Source organism: Gymnogyps californianus, chromosome 5 (genome assembly GCF_018139145.2).
Source record: "Gymnogyps californianus isolate 813 chromosome 5, ASM1813914v2, whole genome shotgun sequence".
NCBI lineage: Eukaryota > Metazoa > Chordata > Aves > Accipitriformes > Cathartidae > Gymnogyps > Gymnogyps californianus.
The window spans coordinates 59,257,265-59,279,058 of record NC_059475.1 but is presented as its reverse complement, the minus strand read 5'-3'; the positions used below and the strand labels follow the sequence as shown (position 1 = coordinate 59,279,058).

Below are 21,794 nucleotides of genomic sequence, written 5' to 3'. Positions count from 1 at the left end.
GGCGGGGCCGCCCGGCACCGACGGCGGCCTCGCGGGGGCAAAAACCTTCGGAGGTGCGGCGCCCGGAGCGCGTGGCCCCGGGCAGGGTTGGGGGTGAGACCCGCGAGTGATGCAAACCGGCTGGAGGCAGTTCACGCGAGTCGGGTTTCCCCTCTCTTAAGACAAAGCGTGCGCTCCGCGACTCGTCACTCACGCTTACTGGGTGGGGTTTCGCACGCCCGCGGGGAGTAAGACCAACAAGCAGGTGGTAAGTGAGCGTGTGCCACGCGTGAAGTGGAACCCGCACGGAGGAAAACGCCCCCGAAGGGGTGACCCGAGCACGTTGCAGGCCAGCCGGCGTGGCAGCCGCCCTCGCAGAAGTAGGAACCCGCGCTCTGCCGGGGTCGGCCCGCGCTCCATCAGCCACAGGAGCACGGTCCGCGCCGCAGCCGCGCTGGGTAAGGCCCCCCCGCCCCGCCGCCGTGTCCTTGTGCAGGGGCAACGCCGAGTGAACAACGCAGAAACGGGTGCGGTGCACGGGACGGGAGGCGCTGGGACAAAATGGGAAGGGGTGGGGGGCAAAAAAGAAGCCGTTGCTTGGCCCGTACGGGGATCGAACCCGCGACCTTGGCGTTATTAGCACCACGCTCTAACCAACTGAGCTAACCGGCCAGCTGATGGTGGGGGTTGCCCCCGGGGCAGATAACGACACACCGGTCCTACCGCCCCTATCCCGGCCGGGGCGGCGGAGCAGGGGAGGCGGCAGGCGGACGGAGGCAGGCAGGGACCTCCTCGACCCCAGAGAGCGCCGGCGCCGGGCCCGCACAGGTGAGCACGCACGCTTAACTGATCAGCTCAACCAGAAAGCACTCTGCCTCGCCTACGGAGATGCGGCGCCTGGGAGGTAACGACCACCACAGGACACGTTCGTGGGGTGACTTCACCTCTAAGTCAATAGGCTAATACTTCCCCAGGTTTTCTAGGATACGATTCCAGTTTCATTTAGTTAAAATATTTACTTTGGGCATTTATTTTAAAGCATTTACTCTTCTGGCTGTTTAATGCACTGTTAGGATCTTACTTTGCATGGACAAATGATTCACCTTTTCCTAGTATTTTGCTTTTTGCTACCCATGCAGCATTTAAAAGACAACTTCTAACTTTGAAGCCTACGTTAAAATACATTATGTCCATTTAGCAAAAGGCAAATGCCATGAAGGAGGGGTGAGGACACCTCTCCAAAATGCAGGGGGTTTTTTGGAGACTGGCTCACTACAGCTCGGTGAGGAGAACGTGGTTAATCCGGAGCGGGGCCACCGTCCAGCTCTTCCTCTCTCCATTTACTCCTCGTGCAAGCTGGGAACTGGAGACGCGCACCGCACTCCCCTAACCAAGCCAGAAGTAAAGCCCGCGTAACTTAAACCTGCAGTGGCACACGGAAACCACCAGGGATCAGGAGATCACCGAAGAGAAACTCGAGCCCGTGGGAGCGCCGCGGAGACCAAGCGCCTGCACCGGCCGCCTGCGTGCAAGTGCCTGACACAAGCCAGGGCCGCCGATGCCGCCGCTGGATTTACTCATCCACTGGGACCGAGGGCTGCGCGCATTAACCCCTTACCAACGTAAGGCTCAACGCACGCATTAATCCCTTAACAAGGTAAGGCTCAACGCCACCGTCCCAGGAAAGACAGGCCCGTGGAGCGCGCCGAGAAGAATCGCTCCACACAAACCAAGACGCACGCCGAGGTACGAAGGCCCAAGCGGCGCCGCGAGGCGAACACGCCAGGCCGCCACACGCTCCCTGGCCGAAAGGGGCACCCGACACGCCGGCGCTCGCTCGCCCGCCCCCCCTCAGCGAGCAGCGCCGCACAACCGGCCCGCCGGCTGACGGACCCCCGGCCGCAGCGCGACCCCGACAGCGGAGCGTGGGCAGAGGCGGGGCAATTAAGGCGGCTGCCCCTGCGTGGTGCCCACTGCGCGTGCGTCAGCTCCCGCCCCGCCGGCCGGGCGGCTGCCCTTGCGCCTGCGTGGCCCGGCGTGTCGTGAGGTAGAGGGACGGGACGGGACGGGACGGGACGGGACGCCGCGGGGGCGGGGGCGGGGCCTGGGGCGGGGAGCCGGAGCCTGCGCGGTTGCCAGGGTGACGGGCATACAACATGGCGCGCTGAGGGCTGGGCTGGGAGGTGTTCGGCGGTCGGGAGGGGGCTCGGCCGCTCTCTCGCTCACTCCGAGACCTGCAGGCGAGCGCAGGACGAACAGTAAGGGGGTGCGGGGGAAAGCAGCGGGTCCTGCTCGGTGTGGAGGCCGCGGGCAGAGGGCCCTTCCTCAGGGGTGGCGTGGGCCCTGGCGCCTCTGATGAGGCCGGCGATCACCGGTGACCGTGGCCCGAGGGGACCGGGGTCCTGGGCCGCGCGGGGAGCGCCCGGGCTGAGGTGGTCGTAGGTGCTTTTGTAGTCCCTGGCAACCGCCGTCCCTGCAGCCCGTTGCTAGCTCCTAGATCTCCCTGCCTAGAGCGCGCATGTAAATGCTGGTCTCTCTCTGCATGCCAGTCCTCTTCAATAGGGTGCTAATCTTTCTCCCACTCCTGTGAAGCAGTAGCCTGTCTGTGTTCTGGTCTCTCTAAGTACTTTCTCAGAAATTGCTAAGTTTTTTCATTCTTCGTTCTGCAAGCCTTTCCTCCCGTTACTTAGCATCCTTCTTCAAATCATCCCATGTCACATCCTACACATTTGGCATGTTTCTGAATGCAATAATTATGTGCCATGGCCTTGTGACTGTGGCTGAAGCTGAACTTCATGTTGCTTTCTTCATTTTTTTGGTTATTTCTTCTCACATGCATCAATGCCATATTTAAATGTCATGGCTTTTTCTTCCTCAGCATCTCGGCATCTTCGCAACAAAATATCTTCTTTAGGTTTTTATAATATCCTGTTTTGACTATTGTAGTGCTATCTTTTCTGTCATTTTGCATTCGATTTTTTAATTCCAAATGATGATTGATTTTCTGTGCTCTCTAGTTACAGTAATACGGGTGTAGTCTTTGAATTCCATCACTTGCCCATAATTTTAATTTACATGGTTCTTAATTTCCTGGGTCCTGTAGCCTCTTGCACATTAAACTGTCCTTCTATTGAATGATTACCTCTGCCATTTTCATGGCCACTTTTTTGGTGTTAGACTAGTTCAGATTGTGCTACAACTTATTCTTCCTAACCTTTATCTGCCTTTCCGCTAACCATTCTAAGCCTGAACATCTGTGTGTGCTGAAACAGAGGGGAGGGAAGGAAGAGGTTAGGTAATATCTAGCTTGTTATAGATGCCATGAAAGAATTGCTAACTGGTGATTATGTCTTCTTTATTCTTTAATGTTATATGCAAGTGTAATTAAAACACTTTATTTGATTTCATCCTCAAAGCTTTCGGTCTTAAAATGCTGATAGAATTGTTAACATTTCTGTCATTCTTCATCTTTGAGTACCACAAATTCAGGTAAACTAACTGGTAATTAGTTTTGTTTTGTAGCTGTAGTAAGCTTCATAGCTTAAAATTGGCAGGCTTTGACCTGACTGTTCTCTTTCAGTGTGTGTTTGAAGCCCGTTGTTTTGGTGGGGTTTTTTTGCCACCTGGTCACTTTCAAAGGATCAGTTATGTGGTGCTGAAGTGGATTTTTAAGAATCTCCGGAAATCTTGGCTTGTGGATGCAAATTCAAAATTTGTGTTAAATTGTTAGTACATTTGAAGTCTAAATTTTATTTCTTCTTATTCTATATAAACTTTTATGTTATTATTCTTACAATGTCCGAGTTCCTTTCAGCTTCTCATTAAACAATAACTAACTTGTCACATGATCATTCTCATTTTCTGCCTATGAGAAAAGATGTCTCATCTTCAGTGACCTGTTTTGTTGAGAGTTTACACGTTGATTTTATGCATCAAAGAGACATTTCAAATAATGCAATTTTAATTTCTGATTCTGCACTTTATTCAATCAATTGAAATTATTCAGGTCTTTGCTGTCATGCTTTTCACTGGATGGCTGTCTCAAGTGCTAGGTTAAAGCCTCAGTTGTTTGTTATGTGTGGGGTTTTTATTTTGTATATATAGCACTCTATTGTAAATAATTAAAAGAACAAACCTTACACGCTTACATGAAAAAAATCTTTAGTGCTGTAAAAATGTTTTAAAGTGTGTAAAGAATTAACTCTTCTTACACTATTAGAACTCTTCAGTTTAAAATTTAAAAAAAAATCAAATTATTTTGAGCCCTCCACTGTCATCTGGACTTCTCTTGTAGGAGCAGAATACATGTATAGAAGAAAATATAAACAAAAACAAATTATATAAACATATACTGACTTCTTTATATATCTAAAAATATTTTCAATAAATTTGTACAATAATGCTTTCCCTGTGTTTCTCTGCCTAAGTACTTTGGTTCATTAACCCCTATGGCTGGTATACCATAGATACTAAGACCTTATTTTCAGATCGTATGATTTGAATTTTTTTTTGTGCTAGAGAATCAATTACTCACATTTAAGAAAAGAAAAATATGGGATTGCCATTTATTAGAATCAAAGAGTAGGTCAACAAATAGCCAATTTTTTTTGTATCATCTGCCTTGGGTATTTTTTGCCGCAGGGACTGGCTCTGACATTATATGAACATATAACGTAGCCAGTGTGTATCTGAACTGATTGGAGAGTATCAGTTGCTACCAAAAAAATCTGTTGACACTTTTTCTTTGAAATTCTGTAAGAGTGGGATTTAAGTATTCTAAATTTACGATCTCCATCTTATATTTAGCTATTTAGACAGGAAATTAAAACTTAAGGTGGGGGTAGAGAGCACGGTGCAAAGTGTGATTTCTGCTGACAAAGCATGTTACTTGCTCAGTCACGTTGCTTAGTGAATGCCGAAGGCTAGGGATCACCTCGCTTAAAGGACTAATTGACCAGTTATCAAATAATAGCCACATGAATTAAACAGTCTCATGGTCTCTTCCCTGTTTTGGAGTCTCTGTTAGAGATTGCCTCCTTTACCCATAATGATTTTTGAATTCTGTTTCTGCTTTTAAAATAGTTCTATATATAAATTGTCTGTATAGAGTGCATTAGATGGTGTCATTGATTTTAAATTACTCTGCTGTTTCCTGTTTTTCAAATTTAGATGGCCTAATTAGTTTATGATCCAGCATGATGGATAATGATCAGAAAACCTAAGCAGCAGGTGATAAAAATGAGAAGAGCAACTGAGAGTTCTCACAGAGGTGCTGCTACTGTATTGGAGAAAGAGGGATTTGCAAGGGGAAGGTTTCTACTGATTAAAATATAAGCATTTGGATCACAAGGAAAGACTTTTTTTTTTTTTTTTAAGCAGGAGTAAGTGTGAAAGTTGGGGAGGAGAAAAGAGATGAAGACAACACAAATTGATTGCTAGTTGGAAGACAGCATTAGAATGCCCCTGCCTAAGTAACTTTTCCCTCTGCAAAATTTCTTGGCAGGTTTTCTCCACTGTGAGGTTGTATTTATACTTGTAAATTAAACATATCTGGAAATCTTCTTGGACACAAAGAGCAACTGGCATGAAATGGCCCACATCTATGCTAGTACATTCTCTTATCTTCCAAAACAAGGCAGTAGGACAGAAACTGCTTGAGAAATGACCTTAGAAGGAGTCCTCACATCAGGCTGGGAAGGTGCCTAGGAGAGTGCTGGTTGTCACAGGCCAAATCCATGCCAGGGACCGTTGTCACAGTAACTAATACAGACAACTACACTTCATTGAATTTACTGCTATTAACATAGCTTAAGACTCCTACAGTTATTCTGACTCCCTTAAAGGGTTGAATATGATAAAAGAGGTTTCCTGCTCTGCCTCCCTCAAAATGACTGGGTTTGGATCTTTCTTAAATAATAAGACTATGTCAAAGGCAATAGCAGTATAAAGCTAACCAGAATTGGGTTTTGCTCAGATGAAATTACTGGAAGAATTATCAAGGATAGACTCTGTAGGTGCTAAAAATAAAGGGAAACAGGAGGACAAAGTGGGTGAAGGGAACCAGGCACTGGGATTGGTAAGGACCAGTTAATGACAAAGCTGAAGGACAATAAAGGAGGAAAGAAAAGAAACGTCAGTTATGAAGGAAATTAGGAGAAGACTCAGAAATTAATATAAATAAAGCTTTCTTTTTAACCGTTCTGTTATCTGCTTCATCTCTTAAATTCTGCAGAACTAGAATTGACTGATTTTCACATCCTTGTGTTTGGTGCAATTCATTATCAAAGCCAAGCATTATTTTTGGCCTAGTGCAAAACTCATATCTGAATTTAATATGGGAATAAAGCTTTAAATTCAGCAACTGCTTTGTGTAAAAAACCAAAAAACACCCATCCCAAAACAAAAAAAAACCCACCAAAACAACAAAAAACCCCATGTTGGAACAATGACAAGATACACTTGATTTTCAAGATAATTTTATGTTTTCAGTACAATGTAAATAAAGGAGGGTTTGAGTTTGGTGAAAGAAGCAAATAATAAGTTCAGGTATGAGTTGCTAATGTGCTGCAGCAGAAAAAAGGTATGAAGTGCTGTGTGCAGAGGCATGATGTCTCTGAGTAAGGAGGTAGTAGTTTATTGTCTAAGATAGAATTACTCTATTTTACTTTCAGGAATATAGATTTCTGTAATACGGGCAGAAAAACTTCATTTGCTGTTATTTATTATATTTTGTCTCAAATAACTTACATGTTAACAAAAAAACCCTTTTATCTAAAAAATTTCCATTAGTCAGAATTTAACAAATCAAGTATGGATTGATATGCAGTCTTCATAACAATTTCTATTTTAAACATACTGAAACGCTATATTTTTGTTTTTAGAATATAAGCCAGTTGGTAAGATAGGAGAGGGAACATTTTCTGATGTTCTGAAGACACTGAGTCTTAGGGATGGAAAGTACTATGCATATAAACACACGAAGCAACATTTTGAAAGGTATGCGTAATTAATCATAGTACTACAGAAAATCTTATTTAAATTCTGTGGGGAAATGTGAAATTAAGACTAAGTGAAGTTTTTTGAATACACATGTATTAAAAAGGTTTGCATGTAGTACAGAAAGGGAACTCTGCTGCTGATTATGCAGGGCCTTCCCATTTGGCATTGGGGCTATTTCCTTGAGTACTCTAATTGATGTCATCCACTGTACTAAATGCTGCCTGGCCGCTGCATTGAGGGTGAAATGAGAAGAATGAGGACTAAATAGTTGATTTCTGCCTTTCCAAATGCACTGAATATACTTGTGCTGGTTTTCTTTTTGCTGTAAGTAGTAATAGGAGGAGGAAATGTGTCAGTCCTCCCCCTGGACAATACTTTTTTCAGTCTTACTTTAAATACTGTTTTATTGCAAGTTGAAAACACTGTATTTATCCTTAGTCCATGTATAGCATTAGTTCTACTTCATATTTGCATTTATATTTAATTACATCCATCAGCAAGATGCTATATGGTCACAAAATAGGTGCTTTTTATCAGTTAGGAAAATAGAGAGGGCTGTGTGGAAGTAGACATAGACTTGACGTTCTCCTCCAAATATGTAAGTGCCAAACAGTGCCTTTTGGGTCACTGACTTTGTATTCTCAGTTAAATATATTAAGTTCCTAGTGAAATCAGTGGGAGTGACACATTTGTACATACAAAGTAAAATGGGACATTTTGCTCTTAGGTGAGATTTCACAATGTAACTCAGAGCTTCAAAGACTGTAAGTTAAAAAAACCCCCTCAAATATCTTCAAGTAATGTGGCTGCTGATTCTCTCTTGTGTTGTTAGAGAACTGTTGGTCCATTTATACATTACCTACAACTGACCAAATTGTCCAATTTATGATCAAAAGAGTATTTAAACTAACTGCTTAACTATATCAAGGGCAGATGGTATACAATTCAGTGGTAGGGCATAACAATAGGGCATAACAAGCAGACTCTTTTTTTTCATGTAGCATGTTTAAAACATCTTTTAGCCCTTTAACCCTTTGATAAATTGACTGACAAATTCTTTTGATGAAATGAACTCTTTTAGCAACAGATAACAGTGTTTTAAACAGAACCTGCCCATACAAGATATTTCTCCTAGTTTCAAATTGGAAAATATTGTTTTGGTGTTTAGCTTTAAGTCTGACTGTGAAAAGGTGCATATGTCCTGTTCTGATCCATTAAATAGTGTGCAAAGCTCTTTGTTTCCTGCTTCCTCCCCAGAGTTTCTGTAGCGTGTAGTTTTGTTGTTGATTAAAGTCTAGGAGGGCAACATAATAATTAAACAATAGTTGAATAGTGTCTATTTTTCATGTAAGAGGTTACCATCAAAACTTAATTTTAAATGTTATATTTGGCAAGGCTAGATTGTCACTTTCAGCATCATGCTGAGCAATAGTTGGAATGTATGCTACACCAGCGCAGAATAAACAGTATCATACATAGTATTATGCAACACAAAATTCCTCCCAGATAGCTCCTTGGCATGGTAACTGATGTCTGGAGCACAATAACATTACTACTTATCTTGTTTGGGTAAGTCCAGCTCCTCTGCGCTGCAAGAAGGAATAAAGCCATTCTCCTGATTACTGATTTGCTCTATAAAGAAACAAAGCAGGAAAACAATTTATCAGGTCCTACATTTGAAAGTTCAATTACAGACTGAAGTGGAGTAGATTCTGACGGTCTCATGGCAGGGAAGAAAGACAATTATAATCCATTCTTTGATTGCAAGTCAGTCTTCCTCTTTTCTCTTTAATTCAACTTCAGTACGGAACAAGTGAATAATCTGAGAGAAATAGAAGCACTAAGGAGGCTGAGTACGCATCCTAATACCCTTGTGTTACATGAAGTTGTTTTGTAAGTATGGTGCATTCATTTCTTTCTTCCTTATTCCTTTATTTGAACGATATTCAGTAACTTTTGGGTCTAGAGGCAACCTGTAGGCACTTAACCAGCTTTTTATTCCAACAGAAAGAAAAAAACAACAAATTTGTCAAATTCTGAAGTCTTCATGCCTTTTTTGTTAAGCAAATCTGATGTAGCTCTCACTTTCTCTGGCTCTTTTGCAGCAGACCAAAAATATTTCAACGTCAGTATTAAAATTACAGACTAGATATATTTTAAGCGTAGCTAAACTTCGTATCATAATATGTAATACTTGCTGGTGATTTCAACCCATGTCCCATATCCAGTGAGTGCTTTAACTGCACAATATCATTTCTACAGGAGACACTATTTTGGTAAGGCACGCTCAGAGTTTATCTGCTGGAATAGGCTCTGGTACTTCAAGGATATTGGTTTGACTTGTCAGTTTGAACTAGGGATCCAAGCAAACTATTTGGCACTATCATTTCGTAGGCAACTTTACAGACACCCCTTTGCAAATAATAGAAGTTTAGACCTCTGAATTAGGCAGCAGCTGAGCTATGAATTTGGAAGGAGATCAATCAGTGATGAAGTTGGGTTCCTTAGCCTCATTAGGCACTTAAGTGGCTTCTGGGGACATGTTCTGTCTCACAAAGAGATCAGGTTTTATGACAGCATTTACTCCATTACCATGCATTACACTTCATCACTATGCAACAGCAGACATATACTTCATCATTATTCAAATACTTGACACAAAACTTGTTGACTGCTCTAAATTTTTTTTTTCTTGCTCTTCAGGCTGTCTTATTCCTCTGCTCAAGGCTCTGGTACTATACTGTTATTGACAGGCCCATTTTCTACAAATATATGGAAAGCCAGTAACTGTCAGCAGCTTAGCTTTCTGGAATTCTCAGCTTCAGCTGCCGTGTTGTTAACGAAGTGTAATCCAGATGGCCAGCCAGCTCGCCTAGGTCTTTCACAGTCTGTCTGCAAACTGGATTGCAGATTGTACCCTGAACCTTTTGCTGTCTGGGTTAATGGAACAGTGCAGAGGGGATGTACTTTAATGCAATTATCTTATAAGAAAAACTGAAGACCTAAAGATGTCTGCAGGGCAGTGCAATGGAAAATAAAGTGTCAGATGTATTATCATATCGTGATAATACTTAAAACTGCTGTTGCCAGCAAAACACAGATTCCAGTCAGATACTAATTTCCATGCAATAGAACACTATTGGTGACCTAACTAGAAAGTATTTTCATATATGGCGTAATGGCTTTCCTATCTTTTATTGTAAGATTGTATCAGTTAATTTACTGGAAATTTCTTGATACTGAACAGTGCAGTATGCCCAGGAAACATGCCTTCAAATAACTTCATGGAGTAAATTAGTTAACTTTTGCAACGGACACTTTGGATAGTATAAACTAAAACTATGATACCTCAGATCCTAAGTTGAAAAACTTCTATGAGAAAGTATCAATTAAAAATGAAAACATCCATTTTAATACTGGTTAAACTAAGTACTTTTTTCTACGCTGTGTACAAATCAACATTTCTAGCTTAAAGTCTCCTTATTTGTTTCTTCAGTGATAAAAAAGCTGGCTCCCTTTCACTGATATGTGAACTTACGGACATGAATATTTATGACCTGATAAAAAGTATGTAGCATATGCTTAAGAAACACACCCTTCTTGTATAGATCACAAAGTGGAATTAATTATTTTTCACTTTGTTGTTCACCGTTACATATTATAAAATTCATAGGGAAATTTTGTGCCGTACTGCTTTACTCTTTCTTTCTTTCCAGTGCCATATACCCACTTGTTTAAGGCATGGATGCATGCAGAAGGTTTCTAGAGAGTCAGGTCAATGGCCATCTATTTCTACAGTCAAACTTTACATGAAAACAGGGAAACAACCTTGAGTGCAAAACGCAAAATAATTGCTTTATGTAACAAAAAGTACAACTTAAATAGGTTCTTTGTTAGGTCAGGACTGAGAAAATTATTCCCATTTGTTTCAAAAACTACCAAATCAATGAATAATTATTTCAGTTTTTATATCTAGTAAAAATGCCTTTTACCAAGTTATCTCTATAAAATAACATTGTTCCCTGAAACTTCCTATATTTAAAAATTCTGGAGCTGTTTGTCAAAGCATTTTGGAGACCATAAAGCTTAAGGAAGAGTTCCTACAAGAAAGTTTAGAACAAATGCTGATTTAAAACCAGATCTCATATAGACACCAAAGGAGTTGGATAGAGCAAATGAAGGGGCACTTACTTACAATTCAATATTAAAAGAGGATTTTTTTTCTGAATAATTAAAAATTTGTAATGTCTTAACAGTTGGGAGATTCATTTAAATAACCGAGCATGCAACTGTCATTCAGTGTAACAGAATAGATAAAAGACTTGCTCCGAAACATTACATTAGTGACACTGAGTATTCAGGTCTCTTAACAAAAGGAGTAACCCTGTTCCTGACCTAGATAAAAATTTGAGATTAAAATACAGTTGTCTGCTGATCACTGAAGCAGACATTAGTATTTGCTGGTTTTAATAAGACATTTTATTTTTCCAGGATAATTTTTTTAAGTTGTAAAGTCAGGGTAATAGCATATAGGAAGGAGTCTTCATTCATAAGTTAGTCCAGTGCATTAAAAACAATCCTGCATCTTTTCCTTTCAGGAAAGGTACTGTACTTCAGTTATGAAAAATCAGGGTGTTCTTTAACTGTCTTTTTTTTTTTTTTACCACAGAGTATTTGCTTTAATTTCATTACATTTCTCAGTGTTTCTCTCAGTGTTTCTCTCATTCTTTTCATGTGAAAAAGCCTGCTGTATTAAGCATTGTATACAGATGGAAATTAGTCTAATAGTTTCAGTATGTTCTGCTGTGGTTTTTTTATTTTAAAATACAGTTTTTATCAAATTCAAGTTTTCCATAAGAAGGTTGTTTTCCTACCACTTAGTTTTAAAAACCTCCTTTTGTATGGCATGGTGAATCAGTTAAAAATGAAATCTGTGTTCAATTGTAATGCTGCAGTTAGGGGTTATCTGAACATTAATCTGGGTCTACCTGGACTTCTATAAATTGCTGGTTCTTCTTTATGGCCTGGATTTTGTGTCTGGATTGTGTTTCCCATGATACAATGTCTTTTTTTCACCTTGTATAAGGTGGTGGCACATGGGGTGGAGCTTGTTAAATCATAGAATAAAATGGTAAAATGAACAACAGATTCCTATGGAGATTATAATAAATAAAAAAAAGTATTGTGATATTTTGAAGTATTAAAGTATTTCATTTGTGTCAAGTGTTTTGCATTTTTCAGAAATTAATTTTGGTGTTTCAAAGTAGATGTGTCGACACCACAATTTCCTATGGGGCAGAAATAGTTTTTTATTTGTTTTCTCCCCCAAACAGCTCTACTTGTGGCTTATTGCAAAATCAAGAAATGTAACGTGGCAGTCATTTCAAGCAATAAATATGGCAAAGATTCCAAGTACGTAATTAAATTGGCAAATTAATCTTAGTTCTGAGCCAGAACACTTACTGACTGAGGATATCTAGATAACAATGGCAAGTAGAAGGACCTCCTTTTGAATTTTCAGCATTGTGATTTGAAGGAGTGCATTACTAATTTGTAGAACAATTAAATTGCTCATTAGCGATGCTCTGTCACGAAAGTTTTCAGAGTGTACAAAAGTAGTTACATTTCAGATGATTTGTAGTCTTTTGTAAATTTCTACCGTGTATAGTAATGCGAATGCTTGTCATTTCCTGACTACTCTGTATCTTGCAAAATTAAGTTTAATAGAGGTGCAGAACAATTTAAAAAAGCCCTATTTAGAAAAATTTAGAGGCAAGCATGGTTTGTACGAAATTTTGTAATGAATTAAAACTTGAAGCAGGGGTTGACTGAAAATGAATTTCTAATTTAACAAGGTGTATGGAGACTTCTGTAATTAGGAGAACAGTTCACTGTAATGCTGCTAATGTGGAAAGTTGATCCTTTTGGTTTTTTCCTTAATAAACTGACAGATTCATGTTATTTCAATCAAGACAAGGCTATTTGTCTTTACACAAAGTCATAATTCTCTTGGTATTAATTTATAGTGGTATCACAGGTCATTTAATAACTGAAAAACAGTCTTGCCTTTTGTTTAATCAAGGACAGTTTGGTCATTTAAAGCGATGAAAAAAATATGGCTCAGAGAGAGGTGGGGAAGATACCTTAAGCGAAAACGATCGTAGCCTCAAGTGCTGCCACCTTATGATTCGCTTCATCATTACTTCCAAATAAGGTTTCTCTAATGATAAATCTGGAAGTAGAAAAGCATCTGCTCCAGAATTTACTAGTGACCTGTAATGAAAAAACAATTGAGCATGACTTCTTTTCATGAGGGCCTAATTTTTTAAATACTAATAATAATCTGAGTTGATTTGAATAGCTGCATTTTATAAAACCTTTTCTACTACAAATGGCAAAAATCCTGATGTTGAAAATACCATTTATCTCTACTGGAGTGATAATACTACAATTCCTGATGTAAATGGCACTCCGTTTCAAGTGCTTTGTTATCTAATCCTGCTCAGTGGATTATGTGGCTGACTGGAGGAGTGCTGTAATCAGTTAGGAACACAAGTCCCGCTGCCTGCTAGGACTTGCAGCCTCAATGAGTTAGTGTCCTGATAATCTCCCTCCTCCTCCCCAGCCAATTACTCATACTACTGTCATCAGGCGGATCAGTACCTGCTTTGTTTTTCAAAACTGCAATCATTTCTGCCTCCGTTGATGACATTGCAGCGTTACATAAAGGCATTACAGCAAGCTTAAAAGGCCTTTGGAGCCTATGAAAGAAAAAAGCTGAGTAGTTACTGAATGGCTCTGAAAAATAGATAAATTTTATAACTGTCATTATTGTGCAACAGCAATAGCAAGCTAAACTACATAGGTTAACCTTTAATTTGCAAGTCAAATGTGAATCACAATCATTTAAGCATTGCGGTAATTTGAGGTGATTGATATGAATCTTGAACCTTAAGGGCAGTTATTTGTTTAGAGAGGAAATTAGATGTTTAGAAGCGAAATATTGCAGTTCTGTTAGAACCTGGGAGACTGATACTGCAAGAAAAACATGTAGTAAAAGCTAAGGCAGATTACAGACTATTGAATTGACAGTTGTTAGCTGAGCTATTCTGGTGCACACTGAAATCTAAATTATGTCTGAAATCGAGTGGAAAATGGATTACAAAGCTAGCTATAAATGACAGAAATAGTATAATTGAAAAAGGTAGTATCAATGCACTATTGGAAGCTGAAGAGTAATTTTTTTGTATTCTGTTGTTTGCTAAAAAGGACTTGCACAACTTGAAATTTAATTCTAGGAAGGAGAAAGCCATTACCTGAAAAAAAAATTAAGAACTACGTGTACCAGTTATGCAAATCTCTTGATTACATACCTAGGTAAGAGAACTGGTTCAGCAACAGCTTTACAGTAAATGTATCATACATTTATTTCAGGGTCATCTCTAAGTAGAGACATACAATTGTCTGGGGCGGCAGACCGCTGCAGGGAGTAAAAAGGCCATTGCCCACGTGCATCTTTGCCTATAGCAGGGCCCTGGAAGGCAGGAGGCAGGCAGCCCATGCTGCTGCCAGCACCCCGAAGGAGCTCCAGCACCCGCTGCAGGAAGCCCTCCTGGGAGGGGGTGGCCCTTGCAATCCTTTGGTAACCCTGCTGAGAGCAAAAGCAGAGAGCCTGGCCTCCCCTCCTGGGACCTGCCATTTCCCCGTTCCCATACCTGTACCTGGTGTCTCACCGTGGTGGCAAAATGCAGGTTTTTTACTATGCTGTTGATAAGTTTGAAGAAAGTGTTAGTTTCTTTAAGTATTTTTGTACAAATAACTGGAAGCACTGATAATGTTTATCTTTTCACAGAACTATTCTCTCTGGTGTGTTTATATTGGTACAGAAATGGGATATTTCACAGAGGTGTGAAACCAGAAAACATATTAATAAAGGTAATTAATTTTATGTGAGAATATTTAACTGAAAGTGAAGTACATCAGTATTTTTCACTTTACTCTGAGAAGGTAATGTTTCTTCATGAATAAAAGTACAGTTTTTAAAAAATATATAGCCAGTTACCTCTAATACCGTATTCCTGATCTAGAGGAATGAACAAGCAAGTTTGTTATTGGCTAAAACCTGAAATGAATCAGATGCATTACAGCCTGCATGTGTTCACTCCAATCTAAAAACCTGTTCTTTATCTTCTATTAATATATATTTTCCTTTCTGTGTTAACCTAGAAATAAGCGGTAGGGTTCAGTTCTGCATCTCTTTTTTTCTACATTCAATTCCTACGTTTAGTGGAAGTTATTCATACAAAAGAGAGCAGAAGGTATTAGCTTTCAGAAGATTTCTTCATTGAAATCTATTCTCCTGACAGTTTCAGAATGTTATTTTGCTAATGTCTGAAAAGCAAGGATTTCAAAATTCAGTTTATGAAATCTTATTTTCTGGAGATAAATTTTTCTTTAAGTCTTAGAAGTCTACAGGAGAAGCCGTTACAAAGAGAAGCCAAAGCCACCTATTATATCACTGCTAAACACAAGAACTCTAAGAAAATAACTTAATCCAGATGTCCTATTTAGCAGTCTTCCCTTCAGTAATAGTCCATATGCTTTTCAGTTAACTCAGGTCTTTCTTTTAATGATGTACAGAATGGTATTTGTACATATTATGGGACACAGATATCTTCAAGCCTGGAGCTACTTGCTATTTAAATGCAGTTTTACTGCTACAATACTACCCCTGGGATTTCTGCAAGTTTATTCTTAAAGTAATCTGTGATTTCTTTTATGATGACTACTTCACACATTTAAGGAAAATCTTTGCTTGAATATTTCAGTGTTTCTCATTTGTCAAAATACTTTATTTATTTTTGCAGCAGAATACCCTGAAGTTAGGAGATACTGGATCTTGTAGGAGTATCTATTCTAAGCAGCCACATATGGAATATATCTCCACACGCTGGTACTGAGCACCTGAATGCTTACTTACAAATAGCTACTATAGTTACAAAATTGGTATGTGGAGTGCTGGCTGTGTTTTCTATGAAATCACAAGGTACGGTGTTCAGTGGAGGATTTTGCTTATTATTAATCAAGAAAATCAAAGGTAAATAACTCAAATAAGGAGCACGTGGTATGGGTAATATGATCTTTGTTTCCGTGGTTTTGTGGAAGCTGCTTCTGTGATTAGACTGCAGGGTTCATGAGGCAGTAATCCTGTCCTGTCTCTTCACCCTATGGCAGGTTAGTAATAAAGCAGTGGGATGTTCAAGAGAACATAGTACCAACAAAAAATTATTTATAAGGAAAATAACATTTTTGAACAGTTGGTTGTTTTGTTGTTTGTTCCCCTCCCCCCACTGGCTTCATATTTGAGTTTGGTAAAAATCTATTTTCTCTGCTTTGTCTCTGAATAGAGTATGGCTCATTTCCTCTCATGAGCATCACTGACTATCCTCAATCTTGTTAATGCACTTGATGGTAAAATTTTTCTCTATTTTTTTGACTTACTATTCTGCAAAAACAGAGGAGATTAGAGAAGATGCTCCCTCTGATTTACTACTTTGATTTATAATGTAGTGTGTTTAAGACCCTTATGCCAGGACCTTATGTCCTGGAATATTTTGAAGTCAGATTCTGATGAAGGAAGAGTTCAGGAAAACCCGGATTAAAGTCCTTTAAGCTTTTTGATGATGATGAAACTATAACTCCAAAAATTTGTCACTGGTCTTCAAGAAAAAAGGAAAAATAACCACCATGAGTATTTCTCCAGTATCTTTGTGCCCTAGCAACAGCAGCAGTTCTTCTTTATTCTCCTCCCACACTGCTGTCTCTGATATGCAACCAGGAGTGATAACATTTGCTTTGCTTCTTTCCTCCTCCTCCACATGGCAAGTGCAGCTGCTGCCATCACCATCACATTAAATGACAACCCTTATGCTTTGCCTGCTAACTTGTAGAAACAGTTCTACTTCGGTCAGAAAACTGTTAACAGAAAAATCCCAAATGTGGCAGTTCTCTTGCAAAGTAAATTAGGACCAAAAGCTTTAAAAATGCCGTGGTTTTGGTTTTCAATTTGAATCAGGTGGGCTTTGAAGTTTGGCAAGAAAATTACACGCTGCAAACTTAAGTTTTCTTAGGGCAAAAAAACTTAAAGATATTTCCTTGTAATTTTAGCTTAATGTAACAAATTTCATTCTTTGTAACCACTGCACATTCTCAGAGACCTGACAGATGTGTTCAGAGAGAAATGAGGGATGTCTATTGGAAATTATTGAATTAAAAAAGGTACAGTCTTGCCAAGCTAAAGGAAGTTATGGACAGGTTTGTTTCTTTTTAAGTGCATCGTGCAGTTTTTGCTGTTGAACATCTGTGTAAGCCTTTATGCTTTACACCACATTGTGCAAGAATTTTTAGTCTTTTACTCAGCCATGCTTATCTTTCAAATCTTGGTCTCCCTCTTTCTGTTTCTTATAAATCATGGTTCCTGGATTACATTTTTTTGTGGATTGCACAGTTGCTCTTCACTGTGTTACAGTTTTACATTTAGAGACAGCACATTTTTGTAGTTCACACAAAAGCTACTCCCAACTGCTTGTCCTGATATAGCTGCATAACATGAGTCAGATCTCTGTTCTCTCCTTGCTCTGCTGAAAGCTTTATGGAGACATTCAGAGAAGCGTGCAGCCAGCTGTTTGATTGAATTTGCAAACAGTTAAAAGAAGTTTCCCCTGTCTACAAAGAGGGCTGAGCGTTTTGCTTTCAAGAATCATGTGGTGCTACTGAAGTGTTTCTTAAATTATAAGCCCAAGGAGATGTTCTGCTAATATGGAAAAAAGCAACATGTGCAAGAAACAAATGTTAGTGGACCTAACTCGTTAAGTCACCTTGCTCTGTTGTGATAACAGTGTTTTCAAGGACTCTGCAAGTTTTATATTGAGGATCAAGCTCAGGAACGCAGTTCAAATTAGCATCTTTCCAGTATTGCTGCTTGCAAAGAACTTGTGTGTTAGGAATGGAACACTTCTTATAAATATGTATTTCTATGTGCATACATAGCAAGAGGGACTGCTGCTGTCTTAAAATGAGGAAAACACGTTGTCTTCTGGGATCTGCCACTTCACTAGAAGAAAACACAATCCCATATCCATTGCCTTTCACGCGGAGGGATGTTCTCTTTACATATTTTACCCCAAGCCTGTGAGGAGAGGGCAACTACAGGTTTCCGTTTAATAACCCAAACTACTCTTTCCATCCAAACATGCAGTTGTATTGATCTGCTGCTCACATGTTATCCTTCAGTTGTTGGTTGGTATTAAACTGTCCACAAATGAATAATTCTAAAATGTATCTTCCTCGTAAATGAAAATTTTTTAGCCGAAGTGGCAGCTATGCCACTTAAACTAGTTTAATTGTGTCTTCTCTAGTGCTAATACCATCTCTTACCTTGCAGTTTTCAGCCTCTCTTTCCTGGATCTAATGAGCTGGACCAAATTTCAAAAATCCATGATGTTATAGGCACTCCTGCTAACAAAACTCTCAAGAAGTTCAAGCAGTAAGTATGCACTCCCATAGTTACTAGTCTCGCTGTTTAAATATCCACAATATAACTGTACAACTGTGTGCAATTTCTGCTCAGGGAACCACCACAAAAATCTAATTCTGTTGTGATGGCTGCTGACCAAAGAGCAGTGTCTTCTGTCCCTGCCCAGAAACAGTCACACATTCATGAGCCTTGTAGGCAGAGCAGAGGAAATCTGAGCCTGTATCGATCTTATTTGGCCTTTTATTTCCATAGTGTCTTTAAGGCCAATGACATAACTTGCTAGGAAAGAAAACATTGTTTTTCCCAAGTATCACTTACTTGTCCCTAATAAATGATTACCTAAATCAGATGAGAATAATTTTTTGCAGTAAATTGTAATTCTCTCTGAATATGCATGAATAACTGTTTGTTCTCAACTTGCTTAACACAGGTCAAGAATTGCAAGTTTTGATTTCCCCTTTAAAAAAGGAAAAGGAATACCTCCTCTTGTGCACAATTTGTATCCCAAAGGCTTCTCTCTCCTGTATGCAATGATAAACTATGATCCTGATGAGAGAATTGCTGCCCATCAAGCATTACAGCACCCTTATTTTCAAGGACTCTGGCAAGTGACTTCAAATCACTTCAGTCTTGAAGACTAAAATTAAAAAGTGGGGGGAGTGCTATGTGCTTATTATTTAAAGTGGACTGAAATGAAGTTTGCTTACAGTGCTAGTACTTAGCTTGCAATACAATGAACATAATTCAGTCAACATAATTCTTTGCATTGAGTCCAAACTTCACCTAAAGCACAACCGATGTTTTTCTCTTTTTTTCTTTTTTCCCAAACTTTTTAGGGCAGCTGATACGCAAGCTTTGGCCATGCACAAAAAATTAAGATTATTAGGAAATACAACAGGGCAAGTATCTCTCATTTGTGGCAAATTTCAAAGGAAAGTCAAAGACAGTTAATATTTAAGTGGAAGAATTGTCAGCCCATTTAGAGAAAGTAATTTGTGGCACTGAGCTTATTAGCTAGACACAAATGTTTTACTTAAGCTGATTACTTGGTTTTATTCAGTCTGCCTAAGCACTGATCTTTATTTGGTCTGATGCAGTTCTCCCCCTCCCCCTGAAGCCCTGAAACACATGACTTTTAGAATTTAGAAGCTGTGATACCACGTAATCCCTTCAGTAGACTCTTGTCATAGTCATAGTTGCTATTACTTAAAGGGTCAGTTCCACATTTAAAAAAAAAAAAAATATCCTCCTCCTCTTTTTGCTGTCTGCCTTTGAGTTAAAGAGTTTTACAGATGAAGTTGTAGCAGAGACAGAAAGTGTGCTTTTGCCTTTTCAGGCCTTCGGTCTACATTTTGAGCAAATAAAAATTTTTTTAAACTTAATTATCCTGTATTTAGATGATATCTGGGAAAATCCTAAACTTGTATTTGACACTGGAAATCAAAAAATTAAAATCTGATTAAAAATTCTGACAAACTAAAACTTTGTTTATATTCAAGCTGTGTGAAAAATACTCAACATCATATTCACTCTTAAGGGTTTGCTATATCTGCAAGGTGAGACAGAAGTTAGTACTACCTGAAAAACTCTCAAATACAGGTTTTTCTCAAAAAATCAAATTACAGTAGCAAAAATTATACATTATTTTCTGCTGTGCATTTAACCTTGAAAGCATGAACTCTCCTTCCACAGGAGCAGCCACTTTTTCCACCAATTTAGTTCTGGGGTTCATCAATGTAGGCTTTGTAAGAAGTTCCTTCAGGAAAAATTGCAAGAAACATCAAGTAAGGCAGTAATTTTTTAAAAAGAATTAGCTGAAGTAGTATTTGTTTGGTTGGGTTTTTTTTCTGATTATTTGGATTTTCTCTTTTAATTTCATTCCTTAAGACGTTCTCAGAAAGAAACTGAATCTTGTTTATTTATTTTAAAAGCATTGTCTTAGGAAAGTCCAGGAAAAAAACAAAAGAAGAATATGGACCTTCTGGTGGAGGAATTACCAAAATTAAATCTTTCTGGAGTAGCCACATTGACTTCCTGTCCTACTCCTACATTGCATTCAGTTTTCTGGGCACCTAAGGAAAGTGGTGAAACCCCTGTGTTACAGTCTGCTAGATTTATTGGATCAAATATCAAGGTACAGACTCTAACTTGCTCATTAAAGTTAATAGCAAAATGTGTTTTACAGAGCGTATTTCAAACTTCTGTTGTTTCCTCAACAGTCTGAGAAACAGAAGGCACTGAAGTCTTCCCCGAAACATTTCCACTTACCTGCTATAGAATGAGGAGGAGGAGGTTACTGGCCACCTTGTAAAGTATTTGGAGTGTGAGGAAAAGCACGACTATGCAGTGAGGGAGACCCCATCATGCTTCCGTTGTTAGAGATCTAACAAGAACACCAGTGCCTTATTTTGTGTTTCTCTGGCAATTTGTAGGAAAACCCCACAAGGTTATGAGGGCTGCTTACCTACCATTTTGGTAGGTTCTCTTCCTGAAGAGTATCAACATTTAATTAAAGCATTGTCCTGGCAGAGCTTAGAGAGCGCTCTGTATTGAACTTTCTAAGTATTTTTTCCTTTTAGAACCTGATGGAGGAGGAGGTTGGTTAAAAATAACGTGAAAGGATTCTTTGAGCTTCAGTATTAGGAATGGAATGTTATCTACAAAATATGTTTTCATATTATATTATAAATGACAGCTAACTTTTGTATATTTTTTAGGTGTAAAAATTTTTTATTTTTCAGTCAGCTCTGGAAAGTATTCACCTCCTGTATTCAACCTCAAGTTTTATTGAGAATGTGCAGATTATGCAGTCATGAGAGATACTTGATTTTGATGCAGTTTCTGTAACTGCTGAATATTTTTATATAACTATAATCTAGCTAAAAGCTAAAGCAACTTTTTATCTGATTCAAAAGCAAATAAAATTGAGTCATAGTTTTCTTCAAGCCATTGATCTTAAAATTAATCAAAAGTTCTAACAGTACTGATATTGCAGCTAGTTGCTTAAAAGAGCAGTAAAGGCATATAGCTTATCACGTTTCAGAAACTTTGCACACAGATCACCAGTAACAATTTAATATAATGTTACCGTTTCCTAGTGCTATAAAAGGTCAGAGTTAAAAGGCAGCATTTTTAGCTTACTTGGAAAGAGTAGTTATTGCAATTTGATACCATTGATTTTAAAACTCCTGAGATCTCTTAAAAATTTGCAGTAATTAATTTGCAATACTTAAATTTGGTGATGTGTTACGAAACAGTTTTGCTATTTAAAAAACAAATG

General features: G+C 39.1%; 1 protein-coding gene and 1 non-coding gene across 2 annotated transcripts; one reads left to right on the top strand and one right to left on the bottom strand.

The window, feature by feature from the left end:
- Positions 1-577: 577 nt before the first annotated feature.
- Positions 578-651, bottom strand: TRNAI-AAU (transfer RNA isoleucine (anticodon AAU)). Its single transcript has one exon. It is a non-coding gene; the product is annotated as a tRNA-Ile (tRNA).
- Positions 652-867: 216 nt separating this feature from the next.
- MOK (MOK protein kinase) lies at positions 868-20,841 on the top strand. The gene is given in 15 exon segments (XM_050897914.1): positions 868-883; positions 2,163-2,237; positions 6,861-6,975; positions 8,782-8,871; positions 10,475-10,545; positions 14,277-14,355; positions 14,865-14,913; positions 15,846-16,024; positions 18,422-18,523; positions 18,945-19,118; positions 19,351-19,421; positions 19,424-19,460; positions 20,446-20,503; positions 20,505-20,648; positions 20,734-20,841. Coding segments are annotated over 15 exon segments (1,368 nt in total).
- The last annotated feature ends 953 nt before the right edge of the window (positions 20,842-21,794 follow it).